The sequence below is a fragment of the Mytilus californianus genome, unplaced genomic scaffold (genome assembly GCF_021869535.1).
Source record: "Mytilus californianus isolate M0D057914Y unplaced genomic scaffold, xbMytCali1.0.p SCAF_3, whole genome shotgun sequence".
NCBI lineage: Eukaryota > Metazoa > Mollusca > Bivalvia > Mytilida > Mytilidae > Mytilus > Mytilus californianus.
The window spans coordinates 20,362,641-20,384,472 of NW_026262679.1; the positions used below are offsets into that span (position 1 = coordinate 20,362,641).

Consider the following 21,832-nt stretch of genomic DNA (forward strand, 5'->3'; position numbering starts at 1 on the left):
GTGTGTATCTCCTACCATATCATTATTATTTGCTTTTAAATATAAATCAGAAATAACCAACTTAAAATGGAAAATTTTAAAAGAAAAAAAAGAAAAAAAAAAAAAAAAAAAATCCCCCCCCAAATTTTTTGAACCCCCTTATGATTCATCACCCCTAAACTCAATCCAAGCCTTCCCTTTGTGGTATGGTACCTTGCAGTACAATTTCAGAGAGATCCATACACTTGAACACAAGTTATTGTCTGGAAACTAGAAAAATGCTTATTTTTGGCCCCTTTTTGGCCCCCAATTCCTAAACGTTTCGGGCAATTACCCCCAAACTCAATTCCAGCTTTCCCTTTGTAATATGGAACCTTGTAGTACAATCTCAGAACTATCCAAACACTTACACACAAGTTATTGTCATGAAACTAGAAAAATGCTTGTTTTTTGCCCCTTTTTTGGCCCCTAATTCCTAAAATTTTGAGGCAATTACCCCCAAAATCAATTACAGCCTTCCCTTTGTGATATGGAACCTTGTGTTACAATGTCAGAGAGATCCATACACTTACACACAAGTTATTGTCTGGAAGTTACAAAAATGCTTATTTTTGGCCCCTTTTTGGTCCCTAATTCCTTAACTGTTGGTACCATAACCCCCAAAATCAATCCCAACCTTCCTTTCGTGGTATTGAACCTCATGGTAAAATTTCATGGAGATCCATTCACTTAAACTAAAGTTAGAGTGCGAAAACCAATGTGTCTTCGGACGACGACGACGACGACGACGACGACGCCAACGTCATACCAATATACGACCAAAAAATTTTTAATTTTTGCGGTCGTATAAAAACCCGTTACAACCAAATTTGTTCAAATTTCTAATTCAGCTACAGAAATTGTCTTCATGTGTTCTGATATAAAATAAAACAGTTATTTACATACCCATCGCAGCGTCTGGACGGAATGAAGATGTTAGATTCGATTCCTCGTATAGTTCTAACGAAAATATATCTGTTTTTATGAAAATTTATAAATTTCGAACAAAAATAATTCAAAGGAAATTTTCACCTGCTTTTTATAGACATATTGTTAAAATATTTATTCTGCATTCCAATAAATGAAGGAGATAAAAAGATAAATGCATCTTTTCGAATGTTTGATAATATGAACATGCAAAATGTGCATGAAAAGTTTTATACAAATTTGCAACATTATACGCTCATATGCTTCTATAAAATGTGCTTTTCTTTATTTGTTTGACATTAATCATCTGGTACTATCTAACCCTTCTATTGTGTTTCAGGGTACAAGACCCTTTGTCTCATTATACAATCTAGATAGCTTCGAATAATCTCACATCACCAAATTTTAGGTACATGTTTGTAACATTACTTTGGCACATTGATTTTATTCTAAAATATAGTGTCAACAACTCCTTAGGTACAATTTATCCAACAATGCCCTTCATACTCTTGTCATCAGTCTCGGATGAATATTTCACGATATGGATTAAACTTTGGCCCTAGACCGAAATTTTACACTTTTAATTACATTAGCGGTTCCAATTTTACTGCACCATATGCGTATTTTGATTATAAATGTCTCTTCAGTGACTACGTAATTACGATCTTAAATTTTGTACAACTTACCAGCACATTGTGTCTCATCACTGCCATCTGGACAGTCTCTGACGTAATCGCACCACCAGATCTCCGGTATACATTGACCGCTCCGGCATTTTACTTCTCCTGTCTGACAAGCAGTTAATCCTGAAAATAATGTTAATAAAATTGAGAATGAAAATGGGGAATGTGTCAAAGAGACAACAACCCGACCAAAATGCAGAAAACAGCCCAAGGCCACCAATGGGTCTTCAACACAGCGAGAAAATCCCGCACCCGGAGGCGGGCTCCAGCTGACCCCTTAACAAAAATGTGTACTAGTTCAGTGCAAATGGACGTCACAGTAAACTTCGAAACATATAAATGAACTGTAATTAAAAAAAACATACAAGACTAACAAAGGCCAGAGGCTCCTGACTTGGACAGGCGCAAAAATGCGGCGGGGTTAAACATGTTTTGTGAGATCTCAACCCTCCCCTTATACCTCTAGCAAATGTAGAATAAACAAACACACAGCAATACGCACAGTAAAACTCAGTTTAAAAGAAGTCCGACTGCGATGTCAGAATAGGTAACATAAGAAACTAAGCAAAATGACAATGATACATAAATTAACAAAGGACTACTAGCAGTTACTGACATGCCAGCTCCAGACCTCAATTAAACTGATTGAAATATTATGTCTCCATCATATGAAAATTAAGCACAATCCCTCCAGTTAGGGGTTTAGTATCATTCCATTTTAAAATATATGAGAAGAACATACCCGTATAATGCCAACAACTCGTTTTAGAATAAATTTGTTTATTTCCGATGCAAAGACCCTATGAGTGAATCAATATTAATACCAAAGTATGCCATCTTTAATGACCTGACAACAGTATCGTAACTAAATCTCTTCTGTTTAAAGTTTTGTTATATAACTTTTGAGGTGAATGACGACATTTTTGTGCTTTGTATAGAATATTACCATAAAAGATTGGATGTGAAATACCTGAACGTATAAGATGTATGCATGTTGATTTATATTTACGAATGATGTAAATTAAGCCATTTTGATCTAATACTTTAGATTTCAACCCTCACAGTGAACAGATGGCATTATAAGGTTTATAACTATATTGCTCACTATTAATTCATTTTCTCAGTTTTTCAAAGCTATTAGATATGCACTTTGCTGATGAAGTTTTTAAACGCGAGAAAGAAGACGTAGATACTCTTTCCGAATGGATTAAGGATGTGGGCAGTATCCTTTAACTTTACTTTCCGCTATAAAGATGATGTTCTCTCACTAAATAATTCAAAATTTATTGACTATGTTGAACGCATCTATCCCATCGAACTTGAGACAAATGATACAACAGATACACTTAAGTCTGCCTCATATCTTGACTTACATCTCGAAATTGACAATGAGGGTCGGTTGAAAACAAAATTTTACGACAAAAAGATGATTTCAGCTTCCCAACTGTGAACTTTCCATTTCTATGTAGCAACATTCCAGCAGCTCCTGCATACGGAGTATATATATCCCAGTTGATACGATATTCCAGGGCTTGTATTTCCTATCATGATTTCCTTGATAGAGGGTTGCTGCTCACAAGGAAGCTTTAAAACTAAGAGTTCCAAGTGGTGAAGTTGAAATTTTCCCTTCGTAAGTTTTACGGACGCCATCACGAGTTGGTTGACCGTTATGGAATATTTTTTTTCACAGATGATAGCGGATATGTTCCCAATGTCGTAACTACAATCCCGTTCCCTTTTCCCGAATATGACCTACCGAATTGGACTTATTACCGGGTTTGTACTAACATGAGCAACACGACGGGTGACACATGTGGAGCAGGATCTGCTTACCCTTCCGGAGCACCTGAGATCACCCCCAGTTTTTGGTGGGGTTCGTGCTGCTCAGTCTTTAGTTTTCTATGTTGTGTTTTGTGTACTATTGTTTGTCTGTTTGTCTTTTTCTTTTTTATCCATGGCGTTGTCAGTTTATTTTCGACTTATGAGTTTGAATCTCCCTCTGGTATTTTTCGCCTCTCTTTCGTTATACATTACGTTGTTATGTTACTAATGACACGATACTACAATAGACGGTTAACTATGAGGGTATCTTTGTTTGCCACATGACTTGTTTATTCTACTGATTAAACCATACAACTTTATCCGGTTAACCGTGATGACATCAATATCTCTTACAGGCCTGTGTAAGGCTCTGCTTTAAGTAAGTTCTACTTTTAAAACGAACACCCTTCCTAATATTTTTAGTTAAAAATAAAGTTACGATTTGCAAATTAAGAATAAAGTTCATATTAAAGAAAAATACTTTTCGGGCAAGTCAAATGAATGTAAACTTACCTCTATGGAGGTTTATTATGCTTTGTTTTGGTGTTTTCTCATTAAAGTAGACCTCTTTTATATGTCTTAAAAACGAGAATGATTAAAGCCATAAAGTACGGATATATTTATTTATTACATGTCAAGGCATGATGGTAAATTTAGCTTTATCAGATGAACATATAACCTGTACCATCGTAAGCAACGAATATAGTCCTTTTACTGAAATTTGAAGTGTGTGAGGGATATTGGTTAGAATTGACGACGTTATATTCCATCTTACCACAGTTTGCCTCATCTGTTCGGTCAAAACAATCGAAATTTCCATCACACTGTCGACTTGCGGGAATACACTGGTGGTTAGTACATCTGTACTCGTCAACACCACAATCAGGAAACACTAAAGAACATAGATCTTATATCTTTAGTACACAGCTATTTCAGTTAACAATGTTTACTATACAGCTTGTATATCAAATGCAATGAAGTCGGAAATTACTTTTTAACTGAAGTAAATGATCGTAATAATTTGCAAAAAATCATTAATTTGTCAGTGCAGCTTTGTTTGCCTTCTGAATAAAAAAAATATTTTGTGTAGGCGTGTTTAACTGTTAGACGAGGAAGTTTCCTGCAAATATATATTTACTATAAAACCTTCCTAAGACATATACTAGTCAACAAAAGTAACGATAGACAAGTTTGAACTCCAATTTATCATAAACTATAATGAATAGGAAAATCTGTTAAATTATCCAATGAAAAACATTTATTTGCAAAGCAAATGCATATGATTAAAAGAATCTGACCAAATTGGAAAGTGAGAAAATACCGTGTTATTGAGCTCAGGGGTCAAATTTATTTTGCGGAAAATGATGACAAAAGTCAGCACTTTATTTCGAAGATGAGAATTAAGTATTCAAATATCTGCAAAGGCATTCAAAATTTTAAGCAGACCATGTTTAATTTTAAAGTTTTAAGTTCTAATATCGACTTTTGATTTTTTGGGTGAAAATACGATTTTTGAAATACCAAAATTTGCAACAACAAAAAATTCTCGTATTTGCCTTAAATCGATGGTTTTGATAAGAAAATAACACTTTATAAATATTAGACCAATTGGGCAATTATTTACTTTGGTAAAGTGTATCCAATTTCATTATATAGGGAAAATACATTGCCTTGTATCGTTTCTTTTGTTGACTAGTATATAAATGTTAATGGAACGAAAGGGACAATTCATGACAAGGGTTGTAGCGTTGGGACACCATTGTTACGATACTACAAGACCACCGATCGCGATGTGGTTGAGGACACTTAAACTTACTGCACAACGTTACGGTAGCTTAATTTCTGAAACGATCCATTTTTGTCTACGCCTTGAACATAACTGTACTGATTTTTTTATCAATTAATATGACTGTACCAACGCAAATCATGCAGGCTTTTTATATAGAATTATTACAGTAATGCGACATTTCTAATTTATACGAAAATTAGAAATCGACATATTTTCTCTGAAAATTAAGTAAGTGTCTTTGTAATGTTGTTTGTGCTGTATTTAGACCCCTCTAACAAGAAATTTGTTTTGCATGCACACGTATAAAAATTGCGGTTTTTATCCAACGCAATCATAGGTTTGAACGTTGTTTTCAATTTAGACTTGTTGATATTTTTTCGTTTGGGCTTGTATTATATTTGCCTTCGGGTTTATATGATCCGTTCATCCTATTTTGACTCCTCAAAATTAAAGAGTCTATCCTAAATTGAGGTAAATTGAATGGCTTTCCAAATACTGTTTCGATTCCTAACATCACTGAAGAGACACTAATTGTCGAAACCCGGATATGGTGTACAAAAATCTTTGCACCTTTTGTTTGCGGTATATCATCCTTTCCGCAAGTTTATTGTTTACTGTTTAGTATTAAATTGATAATTAAGATCAATTTATTACTCGGTGATCCGTTTATTTGGCAATCGCCAATGGCAGTCAGCAGGGTTTAAGAACATTTGTTGTTCGACCTATTAGTCAAATGCGTTTTGTTAAAATATACTTTTTAAATTTTTTGGTCTTTTGGAAAATGTTGTTTGTGCTGTATTTAGACCCCTCTAACAAGAAATTTGTTTTGCATGCAAACGTATAAAAATTGCGGTTTTTATCCAACGCAATCATAGGTTTGAACGTTGTTTTCAATTTAGACTTGTTTATATATATATATATATACGTGTTATCCGATGGAGAATGTCTGTCATAAAGTTGTCACATGTTTAGACGTGTATAATAAAATTAAAATTTAATGTGGCGGCATGGTAATTAACATTATCATCTTTTACGACAGACAAAATAGCCGATCTGAGGTACACCATCTATTTGCCACATACATCATGTACTATGTTACAACCCTAGATAAAGTCGGCGAGGAAAGGAATTACGTCGACCACCGAAAGCTATATTTTTATGTAGCCTTGGTGTTCGAGTGGTATAAGGCGCTGGACATGGTGCAGGTGGTGTTACCACGATGTCACAGAAGCAAGGGTTCGAATCCCGCTGAGGGAAGAACAAAAATTTGCTAACGCAAATTTGAAGATCTAACATTGTTGGGCTAAATTTGAGACGAATTACTAGTATATGTATATTATGGTGTTAGCCATGTATAACCACGTGTTATCCGATGGAGAATGTCTGTCATAAAGATGTCACAGTTTTAGACGTGTATATATATGTATGAACGGTCATCGTAGCGACTACCAATGCAAGCCAGACCTCCCTCTCAGTCGACATTTGAGATCCCCTGGCCACACTAAGGCAGATCTCAATCGACTGACCATTGCAATCATTGACCACAACTCTGCTTGGTCTAGGGAGGATAGACTCACTCGGGAAAGATTTTGGATAAGAAAATTAACAACTTTGGCACCAAATGGGATAAATGAAAAGATGTAGTTCGACTCCATGCAGTGCTTCACATTTGGGTTATATTACTTATTATTACAGTCTCTGTTTCTATTTCTTTACTTTACTCATCTCTAAAATCAGTTGAATATACCAATTTAAATTGCTTAATTTTTTGAGGGATGTAAAAGTGCCAAGCCACGTTCAACAAGTTAACCTTAGTCAAAATTTATTATCATGTTTTAACGGCCGTTTGTTTGCGATGTTTAAATACGCAGACTCTGTTGTAACTACTCTACCGTTGTCAAATTTGAAATATTTACAAATTTAGATCGTTCAGTGGTGTTTATTTGGAATTCTTATTGACGCAATCGTTCTTGTAACATCATAACTGTCGCCACCGTTAAAGCTTTAGAATTGTGCTAGTTCATATCGCACATTATTATTTTTATTTAAAGCATATATTTGAACTCTCTGCTGTAATTAGTCATATAACCTATGTCGTGTTTAACACATATTTAGAATTGTGCAAGCGTCTTACCTGATGTTCGGTTTGACCTTTTTATTGTATAAATTTCAAGATTGTTATAGTTTAATTTAAGTAGACTGATATATGATTCATTCAACATCACAATCATATTTACTGATGAAGGATATCTGTTATCCGAAATATTTATAAATAATTACATTTATAGTTCCTTTTTTGTTATTGGTGTTGTTGTGTACACTTTTTAGGCGTTTATATAATTTATTTATTGTGTACATGTATCGTTACTCGTAACGATCCAGCGCCCTCGTGGGAAAAATCGTTGACTATTATTCAGACGTTTTATATATATATATATATATATCTGTGATCCGTTTATTTAGCAATCGCCATGGCAGTCAGCAGGGTTTAAGAACATCCGTTGTTCGACCTGCTAGTCAAATGCGTTTTGTTAAAATATACTTTTTCACTTTTTTGGTCTTTTGGAAAATGTTGTTTGTGCTGTATTTAGACCCCTCTACAAAAAAATTTGTTTTCCATGCACACGTATAAAAATTGCGGTTTTTATCCAACGCAATCATAGGTTTGAACGTTGTTTTCAATTTAGACTTGTTTATATATATATATATATATATAAGTACGTCTGAACCAGTGACGACTCTACAACAGATGTTATCCATCGGATCACCAGCAGTGATGGTGATACAAGGCTGAAATTACATTCTGACGAATTATATATATATATACAAGTCTAAATTGACAACAACGTTCAAACCTATGATTGCGTTGGATAAAACTTTATTATCCAAATGTATATTTATATTTATGCAAAATTAGTACACCATATCCGGATTTCGACAATTAATGTGTCTTCAGTGATGTTAGGAATTGAAACGGTATTTGGAAGGCCATATAATTTACCTCAATTTAAGATAGACTCTTGAATTTGAAAGAGTCGAAATAGGATGAACGGATCATATAAACCCGAAGGCAAATATAATACAAGCCCAAACGAAAAAATATAAACAAGTTTAAATTGATAACAACGTTTAAACCTATGATTGCTTTGGATAAAAACCGCAATTTTTATACGTGTGCATGCAAAACAAATTTCTTGGTAGAGGGGTATAAATACAGCACAAACAACATTTTCCAAAAGACCAAAAAAGTGAAAAGTATATTTTAACAAAACGCATTTGACTAGCAGGTTGAACAACGGATGTTCTTAAACCCTGCTGACTGCGATTGGCGATTGCCAAATAAACGGATCACAAGATATAACATAATGGATCTTAATTATTAATTTAATACAAAACAGAAAACAATAAACTATACAACCAAGTCTAAATTGAAAACAACGTTCAAACCTATGATTGCGTTGGATAAAAACCGTAATTTTTATACGTGTGCATGTAAAACAAATTTCTTGGTAGAGGGGTACAGCACAAACAACATTTTCCAAAAGACTAAAAAAGTGAAAAAGTATATTTTAACAAAACGCATATGACTAGCAGGTCGAACAACAGATGTTCTTAAAAACCATATATATATATATATATACATAACTACTCTAAATATCAGCACAACAATGTTTATACTGCAAATTTGCAGAAGCAATTTTTTGTTCTTCCCTCGCCGGGATTCGAACTAATGCTATTGGGATATCGAGACAACACATATGGTCTTTTAAATATTTTTTTTTAATAAAGCAAAAGGCTTAAAACTACTTGGCCGGTGTACATGAGCTGTTTTCCTTATTCCATTGATTAAGTACAAAGAAATAAAACTAATCTAAAACATTATAGTACTTTTCTGACGGATTGACTACGTTGCAGTATGTTAATTGTGTGAAATGCAAGGCTTGCTATAGGAAATCACCCTTATACATATCTATTGACAAATTTCTCAACAGTATTAAAGCTCAAATATTCGTATCAAATGAAGAAAAAAACACTATTAATTTTGTGCTTCCACAGCAAATATCAGGACACTCAAACAAATATTTCAGGCAAGGTTCAAACATATAAACATAGCAGTGAAACAATTTGAATCGAGCGAACATAAATCGTACGAGTCTGGTTCTAAATCTCAAGCGTAAATACTCCAGTACTTCTTTGCTCTTGACAAGACTTCTACAAATTACTTGATAAAACTAATTGTTTCGATATCAAGATAGAATCGTTACAACAAGAAAAACAGGTATCAATAGTCTAATCGATATATCCAAAGATCGGTGATAGTATCGTTGTCAAAGGCAACAGTTTAATCATCTCTTAAAACATATTTGTTTATCGGATAAAATGCGTACCGAACTTAGCAAAACGATAAGATTAATTTAGATCTACTAACTCTGCATCGATGCAACTAATAAAACCGTGTGCAGAATATTTGAATACCAAACGGTTGATACCCCGGGAACTAATACTAGGAACATAATGTTCACCAGTCAAGGAGGTTAAACATTTTATAGTGTGCGTATATTGATATGGTGTGTTGAATTTGCAATATGAACAGATAATTAATCCACGTTTGAATTTATAATTTTATCTCTATTCAAACTCACTGCATCCTTCTTCATCTTCTCCATTCAGGCAATCGTAAAAATAATTGCATGTTGCATTTTCAGGCCCGGAAGCTGGTAAACATCGGCCTTCCGGACATAAGAAGTATTTTTCTACATGTCGATCAGCTAGATATTTCAAGTCCGCGCACGTCTGGTTTGGCTTTACTGAAAGAATAATATGAACTGTCAGTATGCTATGGAAATGATGTTTTTAATGATGGATCAAATTGTAAATATAGAAATATGAATTTGATATATATTGACACTTTCTAAATTAAAAAGAATATAATTAAACAACAACAATCCTTCCTCACTTTAACTAAGCACATATATGATGATTAATGTCAGCACGATCCTCCGTATTTGCTAATTGTAGAGAAAACAATGTCCATTTGTTGGTTCTCTGTTTTCTTTTGACGTCATACTATAACATAATTACTATTTAGAACGAAAATAAAGAAAATATTAATTACCAAAAGAAAAAAAAAGGGAATATTTTTCAGCTAATTGTCATCCATTGTTAAGGAAACTATTAATCACTATTCCGAGTTTGTGTGCTTTTTCAGAAAACCGTTCAATTAGAGCTTTTAATCATACATCTGTTTGGAAAAATATTGGCTTCAACTTTCAAATACTTTTAACAAATGTTTATTTTAATATTCTGAATCTTTATCAGCAACATAAACTTATTCTTTTTGACAATGTTTTTGATAAATTTGTTTTAGAAGAAAATGAGTAAGATCAATCAAAGATGTTTTTCTTATCTGTTGCACGATTATAAAAGAGACAAGAATAGACACCGTTTTATATCACAGAAACGGAAGATGTCCTACACAATCATTTTATAAACTAATAGATCTATTTAAAATACAATAATGCTTTATTTAAAAATGCCCAATCACATACAAATGAGAAACAAAAGGTAAACATTTGTACCCGAAAAACATAAAAGAACAACTCTTAAATGGAATATGTAAATATTTGTCTAAATATGCAACAACAACAAAAAATAAAAAAATAAAAAAAATGGTGCACGTTTCAAAACTTTGTGGCAGCTCTTTTTGACATAAATATATATTTTACATTATAATATAAAAAAGAAGATGTGGTATGATTGCCAGTGAGACAACTCTCCACAAGAGACCAAATGTCACAGAAATTAACAACTATAGGTCACCGTAAGGCCTTCAACAATGAGTAAAACCCATACCGCATAGTCAGCATAAATATAAACATAAGGACAAAAAGTAAGAAGTCAAATTAGTTAGTCGAAAAAAAAAATTTAAAGTACAAAGACACCTTTGGTAAACCCTTTAAAGTACAAAGACACCTTTGGTAAACCATTTAATATACAAAGACACCTTTGGTAAACCCTTTAAAGAACAAAGACAACATTAGTAATCCCTTCGATATGCAAAAATATAAAGCTAATAACTTACAAAATTTAAGTAATAAGCTTGATTAGAAGAATATGTTTGTTTAAACTGTTTGTAATAAAATACAAAAAGAAAATTGCAAACATTTTATTAGTGTTATATGGGAACTTGTTTATTTGATCTAGAAGCAACTGTAACGTTATTTAAAGAAATCTTTCAGATCGAAATAATCAAATGCAAACATGAACTTCCTTCTTTCATTATTAGATGTGAAATGTTTATTTCTCGTCGATTTCAAGGATGGCTTCAAAGAAATTGGTACAATTACTGTTTATGAAATTAAGTTCGGTTCAAGGATAATGAACCTCATTTTTGTTTGAAAGTACGAATTGCTGACAAGATGAGATGCAACATAGATAAATGTATATCACCAAAGATGCTCACTAACATCAGTGAGACAGCAACCTACAAATAATAAAAATTATACAACAAGAGTTCACCATACGTTCATCCAAGACAAACAAGTATTTAAAGCATACGACAGGTTCTTAATTACACAGAGTACTTTAAATGATTGTAATGAATAAAACATTGTTGATCGTAGATCGGATCTAAAGTCATGAATCGAGGTTAATATGAAATAATACAAAGATAAAACATTAGGGGCTTACACAATGACATTGATTGTAAAAAACCGGGGATAAACAAAGTCCCAGACAACTGCAACAAATCTACAGAGATAAATATCAAATCGCCTATGTTCAAAGGAAAACAAAAGACCAGAGAACAATGAAAAACCAAGAATATAGCAAAATAATGGAGATACAGTATCGCGACTTTTGTCCAAAGATTATTGCAATAAAAAAAAAAAAAAAAATCATAAATAAAAAATCCAACACATAATAAAATCAACTAGGACAAGATCAATTCCAACCTGACACAGTTTTTTTATCGATTACGAGACAGCCACCAAGAATGCAGCATGTACAGTTCTCCTAGGGGTAGCAGTTGAGGGTCGTTTCTTCAACTTCATCCAATGTATTTTGAGAAAGGCACAGAAATGCGGACTTTAAACCTATTACAAGGAGAATGACGACATTACTAAACTAGATGGAAGAGCAGCACTACTACCACTCGTCCTACAGCAACAGGTTGAAGATGTTTGGCTCAACGCATTGGAAGAAATTGAAAAAGACAACGTCCCAGATTCTTATGGAACCACTGCCAGACTGAAGGAACCCGTACAACCAACCACATTGAAGGATGGCACAACAAAATAAAGAACCTGTACAACCTAATAGAAGTCGTACAGAAGACACATACCTTCACAGAAAGCACTATAATCATGTATGCTGCAGGAGGTGCCCGTCAACCAATCAGACGCAAGAACAGAGTTCTCAACACAAGACTACAGCTACTCAAAGACAGATACCGGCAAGGTCTACATAAAATAGATAGATTCATTTTGTGCAATACAAGGTTTTACAAGGAAGAGATTTTTGTACGTAAATATATAATTGACCCAAGGATTATAACAGAATTTCTCAATAGTCAAGAGAGTACAAGAATGCAGTAACATACTGCCGGACCACACTGAAAAACCATCTCCAGTCAATCAATTAACTTATTTCTGATTGCATCTGACAGATTCAATGTACCAAATTATATTATTATCATATTATTACTGCAAGATTACCACCACTAATAACAGCTGATTAATGACTCGTGTCAAGCATAGTACCAGCTTACATCCAGAACCTTTAATAACATAATTGAAGTCATAATTCTTTCTAATTTTATTTGCCGGAACATGAATAAAACATTTAAAGATTTAATTTATTATTACAACACTAGTTATAATACATTGTAGTTTTTTGTGGTAAGATATAACTGATAAGAAAGCAACTGCAATATGCGTTCGCCCACAATAACGTATGCACATTGCTAGTAATTCTATGTACAAGTCACTGACATAAATTCAAAACTACCTAATTGCTTGATTTTTTTATAAATAGTAAATGATGCTACCAAACTGACCAGAACTTTTTTTAGATAAAAAAAATAGAAGACGTCGGCGTATGAATTTTGTTTAGGAAGCGATTCACAAGGTTAGTTGATGAACAAGACTATTCAAAGCAACAACACGGATGTAAGTACAAGCAGGGAGAGGTTTATACGGGCACGTCCCACAAAACACCACACAAAACACTAAAGAACACCGACAAAAATGTTTAGAAAAAAACATTTGAATACGTCAAATTTCTAATTCTTAGTTTCTAACTGATAACGTCAACCTTCATAGCATTTGATCAAATAAGCGAGTGACAACAATCAATAATAGACACGCGAATAAGCCATACATTGGTAAAACGAGTATTTAAATGTTCAATCCCCTTAAAATGGAACAAATTTATTATGTTAAAGATTCTAACAAGAATTATTCACCTCAAAAGGTCAGTAACCTTCCAGTGTTTCAAATTAAAGATAAGATTTTTTACACAATGTCCTGCTTTTTGGACAATTTTTGTTGTTGTTACAGCTGCCAAGGCTTTTGATTATGTCATATTGATGTGAAAGCAGCACGATAAATGCTTGTTCAATGAAGTTTCGAAATTGAAAGAATCCCTAACACAAATGGAATGTATACTTTAATATAAATGGGAATTATAGCCTGAAATATTGTATAGACACAGAGCTGTCTACATGTAACGTTGAGGACCGTATGCTAACCTATAGATGTTTTGTTTTCTTTGGGTTGCTACCTTATTAACATCTACCCCACATCTACAATCATATCTAAAATCAAATAACATTTTATCTTCATTTTGCAAATTTTCAATGAAGACAACAGTAACTAAATTATTTTTAATAGGTGTCAATAGGTGTAGAAATAACAGAATTGACATTTAATCTACACATTATGTCAAGGTATATTAAATATTTTGAAAAGTATCTAAAAAGACTTCGTACATCTTTGTTGTTGCTTTAAATATGTTTCGATTGTGTTCTTTCCTCTATCTAAATTCCTTTTTGATTATCCCCTTTTAAACAGATGATTTGGTATTTTCTGCTTGTTATTGTCTCACTGTATAAATACCGGACTTTTTTTATACTAAACGTTAAAAACGCTATATACAACTGAAAATTTGTTTACAAAAGATGTAGCAATTACCCGGTCAAAAATTAATGTGCTTGTTCTGAATTTGTAAACCCCAGTGTTTGTTATTGTTTTTACCTTAGGGATTTTTATTATTTAATGAATGTATTGTTGTTGGCTGTCAGATATTTGGCACTCACTGTTAAATGTATTCATAACATTCTCAGTCTCTAACCATTTACAGCATTTGGTATACTCACGTTTTGCATGTTGGTATTGAAACTCCCTCAGACAAAAGTATAAATAAAGCCCTGTCGGAACTCCTAACATTTTATGTATTTAGCTTCGAAAACGTTAGTACTCGAGTATATCTAATTGAAGGAATTCTAGAGATGCCTTTTGAGATTCAAATAAATACAATTGCTTAAGTAATTCCATATGTCGGTAGTAAAGGACTAACACACTTGAGCTAGACAACAGTTAGGATGTAATATTAAGCCGGTGTCGACTGCATATCATGATGTATTTCACAGTCAAATTTGCTGATAACGTATTTGGACAAAATTGCGAAAAGAAGAGAGAAGATACTTAAAGGGCAATCAAAAACCATTGAAGAAGTAAACAGATAAAATAAAATGGCTACAAAAACAGACATACAACAGTTCCCATAACACTACACAGAAAACTGAAAGTTAAACAACAGGAAGCCAATCGAACAACGGGATGAACTCATGTGTTTCCGAAAAATTAAGAGTTCCTGTTCGATGAGTGACACCCGTCGTGTTATTTGCGCTAAAATTCGTTGATGAATCTTATCCATTAATAAGACATCATGCAGTAACGGATGACATTTATCTGCCAATACTGTCTAAGAAAAAAAAATTCAAAGGGCTTTGGGTTGAACTATAAAATATTTGAAACTTAGGAAACTGGAGAAACATGTTCCAAATGATACTTACAACAAAGAAATTCGTCAAAACCTCCTTCAGCATTCCAACAATCATTCCTTCCATCGCAAAGGTATTTTCTGTCGATACACCGAATAGTTGTTGTATGTTGAAATCTACATGAATATTTTTCCCCAACAGTACATGAATAGTTATCTGGAAGAAATCAAACACAGTGTGAAAATTTAAATAGTATTTCGTAATTAAGTTTCCTTCGATTTAAAAAGTGTAAATGCAGAAAAAAAAATTTTTTTTCTACTTACTTGACTTACAAATGGTATTGACACCCTTTTTATAAACATGATAAATGAAAGATTATCCTATAAAATTTGTATAAACATTTTTTCTAAACTTTAGAAAAGGAAAGAAGGAAATTTTCTTTTTCTATTTACACTTGTAAGCCAATGGTAATACTGCGGCAGAATCATATTCAGTAAACCATTTACTTAGGATGATTCATTCCTAAGTCATTTTTTCTGACACTTTGAGGACTGTTCTGCCAACTAAACTGTAGAGTCGAACATGTAATGAGTAATCTGTGTTGTTGATGTATACATTCGGACTGCTATATAATGAAAAAGAAATAAAACTGACTGCGTAGTACTATTGTAGTTTTGAAGACAGAAAACAGCCATATAAAGGAGAGATAATAGAAGATGTTTTCTTCTACATGCTTATAGATATTTATTGATAATAGTATTGTACCACCCCCACACAAACAATAAAAACAATAACAAATCCGTCTTTTTAAACCATTTCACAGTTTTCAGAAATGTTAATCAAACGTTACAAATAATACTGAATGCTGATATTCGGATATTACACGAAGGATTCAATTCAATAAATTCAAATGGTGAATGTAATATAATTTACAAATAGATAATATACTCCTTTGTATCGATCTGATGAGTAAAGCCTTTGCATCGATATGATGAGTAAAGCCTTTGCATCGATCTAATGAGTAAAGCCTTTGTATCGATCTGATGAGTAAAGTCTTTTTATCGATCTGATGAGTAAAGCCTTTGTATCGATCTGATGAGTAAAGTCTTTGTATCGATCTGATGAGTAAAGTCTTTGCCAACTGATTTGTTTCGAATTGATTCACTGTTGCACCACTAGATTAAGCGAGGGCTGAACGCACAAACACATGTTTTACTCCTCCACATTGTTTACATATAAAAATAAGGAGAAGTGGTATGATTGCCAATAAGACAACTATCCACCAAAGTTCATGTCTGTCCCAAGTTAGTGGTTGTCGTTGAAAGCTGTCTGCCTAATTTGTATTTCATTTGTTGTTTAAGAATAAGTCATGCTGTAGTTTTCTCTTTGAATAGTTTCGCATTTTGTCACGCTGGGGTCTTTTATAGTTTTTTTTCAATCTGTGGTTTTAGTTCAATGTTAAAGGCCGTACAGTACCCTTTAGTTAATTACATCTCCGTCGTGTTGGTCTATGGTGGATAGCTGTTTCATTGGCAATCTAACCATTTTTCTATACTTTTCTATTGTTATTGATTTCTCTGATTTTCTTATCCACATGTTGCTTATTTCTAATGAAAGATATTTTTGTGACATTTCCAATAACATCTGTCAATGCTAGGTTAATACCCGATGAATAAGTAATTCGAGGGAAATTAGCTCTATTTCTTAAACTGACCTAAATGATAAATGCATGTCAAGATCGACTACATACTGCTTTCACATGGACCATCATTTTTCAAATTGTCCTTTGACATTTTAATCTAAATGCATGCAGATATATAGTTTCACAACGTTTGTCTTGTCGTACAATAACAAAAGACATGTTCTCAAAGAACAACAGAAACATTTGTTTGTTTGTCTTGTTTTTTGCCATGCCGTTTTCAGATTGTTTTCGACTTATGAGTTTGAATGTACATTAGGTGTCTTTCGCCTCTTTTTTACAGCATTATTTCATATGTGATTTGCTAGACAATTAAAAACAGATATTACATTAATATTTCAGAATTGGCACGACAATGGCAAACAGGAGTTGTGAGGGTGACTGGCTAGACCATTGCAAACACGGATTGCATCAATATTTCATATATATATATATATATATATCCATCCATTGGATCACCAGTTAAGGTGATACACGGCTGAAAACACATATTATATTCATAACTACTCTAAATATCAGCACAACAATGTTAAATCTGCAAATTTACAGAAGCAAATTTTTGTTCTTCCCTCGTCGGGATTCGAACTCATACTATTGAGATATCGAGAGAACACCGCCTGCACTGTGTCCAGCGCTCTAGACCACTCGGCCACCTAGACTGAACTTATAATTCAGCTTTCGGTGGCCTAGTATTACCTTTCCTCGTCAGTAGAATCTAGAGTTGAAACACAGTACATGATATATAAGCCTTGAAGATGAAATTGATTGCAGATTGGCTAATTTTTCTATCGTAAAGGATCGTACGATACAGTCACAGAAATAATTAATATATAATTCGTCTCTAATTTAGCCAAACAATGTTATATCTTCAAATTTCCGTTAGCAAATGTTTTGTTCTTCCCTCAGCGGGATTCGAACCCTTGCGTCTGTGACATCGTGGCAACACCGCCTGCATCGTTTCAAGCGCCCTAGACCACTCGACCACATAGGCTGCATAAAAATACAGCTTTCGGTGGTCGATGTAATTTCTCGACTCGTCGGATTTATCTGAGTTGTAACACAGTACATGATGTATGTAGCAAGCAGATGGTGTAACTTTCAGATCAGCTATTTTGTCTGTCGTAAAGGATGATAATATGAATTACCATGCCGCCTCATCAAATTTTAATTTTATTATACACGTCTAAACATGTGACAACTATATGACAGACATTCTCCATATACAGGAGCTAACACCATATATATATATATATCTGTTTAGTATTAAATTTATAATTAAAATCCATTTATTACATCGGTGATCCGTTTATTTGGCAATCGCCAAAGGCAGTCAGCAGGGTTGAAGAACATTTGTTGTTCGACCTGTTAGTCAAATGCGTTTTGTTAAAATATACTTTTTCACATTTTTGGTCTTTTGGAAAATGTTGTTTGTGCTGTTTTTAGACCCCTCTAACAAGAAATTTGTTTTGCATGCACACGTATAAAATTGCGGTTTTTATCCAAAGCAATCATAGGTTTGAACGTTGTTTTCAATTTAGACTTGTTTATATTTTTTCGTTTGGGCTTGTATTATATTTGCCTTCGGGTTTATATGATCCGTTCATCCTATTTTGACTCCTTAAAATTCAAGAGTCTATCCTAAATTGAGTTAAATTGTATGGCTTTCCAAATACCGTTTCGATTCCTAACATCACTGAAGAGACATTTATTGTCGAAATCCGGATATGGTGTACAAAAACCTTTGCACCTTTTGTTTGCGGTATACCATCTTTTCCGCAAGTTTATTGTTTTCTGTTTAGTATTAAATTTATAATTAAGATCCATTTATTACATCGGTGATCCGTTTATTTGGCAATCGCCAATGGCAGTCAGCAGGGTTTAAGAACATTTGTTGTTCGACCTGTAAGTCAAATGCGTTTTGTTAAAATATACTTTTTCACTTTTTTGGTCTTTTGGAAAATGTTGTTTGTGCTGTTTTAGACCCCTCTAACAAGAAATTTGTTTTGCATGCACACGTATAAAAATTGCGGTTTTTATCCAACGCAATCATAGGTTTGAACGTTGTTTTCAATTTAGACTTGTTTATATATATATTTATATATAATTCGTCTCAAATTTAGCCTAACAATGTCAGATATTCACGCAAATTTTTTGTTCTTCCTTCAGAGGGATTCGAACCCTTGCTCTATATAATATATAAGTCTAAAGATTTGCACAACGGTACTAGTACCGTTGTGCAAATCTTTAGACTTATACATGTTTTTCCTTATCTGCGCAGTATCGTCTTTTATAGACGATTCGGTACATACTAAATTTGCTGGTTGGTCCTTTTTATAGACTTCTATATATATATGTTCCGGACAATATGAGTATTTGGACCATACGCTTATGGTCATGATCATCTGCATATATACTCATATACGCGTATGGTCCGGGTAATTGACACGATGAACGTTGAAAAAGTGTCACGTAAATTAAGAGTTTCTAAAAATGAAATTTTGACTTATTCAATCATATTCATGATTAATCTAATAGAGTGAATATTACTTTAAAGTAAGAATTATAGTAAAATAATTTTAACATGGTCATGATTCATTTGTCCATACGAAACGCAATATGTCGACTTTGGAAAATTACTTTAAGAAATATCTAAATGAACTGTTAAACAATAAGTAAATTGCTTAACTCACAGGCACTTTGGTCATTGAACCCTCTTTCTTTTCTTTTTAAATTTCTTTTGGTGTTTAAATTTGTTTTTATTAAATTATAATTTCTTCAAAATTTCTTATTGTTTTTAGTAAATTTGTTCATGTGTTCTTGCTCCTATTCATACGATCTTACAATGACAGTAAGATCGTATGAATAAGAGCAAGAACACATCAATTTAATGAAAATAATTAGAAATAAGAAGAAATTTTGTTTTCGAAATAATTATTAAAACACTAAGAAAACAGAAAAAAATGCATGCCCCAAACGCATGTGGTTTCACTTACGGATGAATACCGGTAGTATAAAGGCGATTTGAATTGACTTTTAGCGAATGCAAGATAACAGATACACCAAGATTTAGACAATATGTAAAAGATAAAAGAATTCAGATAGTAACATTTCCCGTTTTTTGTTCAGAGAATGAGCTGTGTGTTCTTCCAAAGAGAGATAGAATTATTCGAAAAATACCTATATGGCCTAAATACTCGTATGGTCCGGCCCGTTAATAAGCAAACGAGTATAATACTTATATGCTCCGACCATACGCGTATGGTCGGACCATATGAGTATACGCATATGGTCATGACCATACGCGTATGGTCCAAATACTCATATGGTCCGGAACATATATATATCATTTTTCTGCACCAGGTGCGCATTTCGACAATAAATGTCTCTTCGGTGATGCTCGAGGCCAAAATATTTGAAAAATCCAAAACTTATAATAAAAATGAAGAGCTACCTAAAAGGACAAAAAGGGTATAGCCAAAGCTAGGGAAGGAATCAGAGCTTTGCATGACGGAAATATTTTCCTGAATCTAGAATAATTTCCAAAATTTTGTAACAGCAAACTTAAATATGACACTATCCATATGTTCATCAAATTAGATTAAAAAGACACAATATTTTCATCTTGAGATATGAAAAATCAACTAGAGAATGCAGGTGGCGTTATGACAATACTTAAGTCACAGTTACAGTGGAAGTACTTCACCAAAAGTTAAATAAATTGAGAAAGAGCGAATTTACTGTTCCAACTTACAAACATGGATTTGAGTTTTGCCACTAGCACTATCTATTTTAAGATAGTTTGATTATTAGATGACGAAATCGACATATTTTGTTTTAGATAATATCTTTATTCTTATGTGTGCACTTAATAATTATATCAAAACATCAACTATTAGTTTATGTTATGTTTGTAGGGTAATTAGCCTACGTGACTGTGACCTTTACAGTAATGGAATCACATCGTAATTACCCGGGATGACAACGGCGGGAAAAGTTATTAAATTACATTTAATGACACTCTATTAATAGGTAACTTCAACATACTAGCTGAAGTAGTGGAATGTGAGATACTTGTAGATCAATCATCCCTATCCTTCTAATCCATCATAAACTCTACAGGAACTTTTTTATTTAACCAAGGTTTAAAGTTATCAACGGTTAAATAACCTCAGGAGATCAATAAAATTTCGCCATTCACAAATTGTATAACAGATTTGATAAATGATTTCTGCAACGTTATTGAAATACTTGTTTTTAACAGATATATTAGTCTAAAAATTGAATGAAAAATATTAGCAAAATTACATTGCAATGTATCTATAAAACGTGGAAACAAGTTTAACAAGAGAGGATATATTGGTTCTCGAGTTGTTCGATGGCTGTAGAAAATTTCTTAATAAACAGGCTTAGTTCTATCGTACTAAATATTTAAAATCCTTACTCTTGGAATTGGTCATGTGGATGTAGGGTTTTTGTATCATGCAATAATACACTATTTATCCCTTCTTTACTAATTATTATAATAACTGGTTGATTATTTCACCTAATCGCACCATAACTTCCTCCCTTGTAGAAATACTGCGGCGAACATTGCACGATCCGCACAAACAGTTTAGTATCTAAACAACTAATTCTGCAGCAAAAATACCCTGCAGCGGTGATCATAGTCTTTCTTTATTATAAGTAGGAAGAAATTTTAGTTCTACCATCATAATTGCCATTTTTGTTTTAACAAGTGCCCCTCGAAGGCGAAATGATAATTTAACCTACCAAAATGATAGCTTTGTACTTCAATCTAAGGTAAAATTACAAACCTGATATTTATCATTACTGCAACGTAGCTCCGAGCTTAAAATCTTTTAACAAACATCAATATTGGGAAAGTCTTCGCT

General features: G+C 33.1%; 1 protein-coding gene across 2 annotated transcripts in view; it reads right to left on the minus strand.

Moving 5' to 3' along the window:
• The window catches only part of LOC127734090 (G-protein coupled receptor GRL101-like), a 139,617-nt gene that overhangs the window by 36,786 nt on the left and 80,999 nt on the right, over positions 1-21,832 (minus strand). For both annotated transcript variants that reach the window (XM_052243718.1, XM_052243719.1), the window contains exons 8-11: positions 15,314-15,457; positions 9,882-10,046; positions 4,225-4,341; positions 1,632-1,751 (exon numbers count right to left, since the gene is read on the minus strand). In XM_052243718.1, coding sequence (XP_052099678.1) covers positions 1,632-1,751; positions 4,225-4,341; positions 9,882-10,046; positions 15,314-15,457 — 546 coding nt within the window. The remainder of the gene's footprint in view (positions 1-1,631; positions 1,752-4,224; positions 4,342-9,881; positions 10,047-15,313; positions 15,458-21,832) is intronic.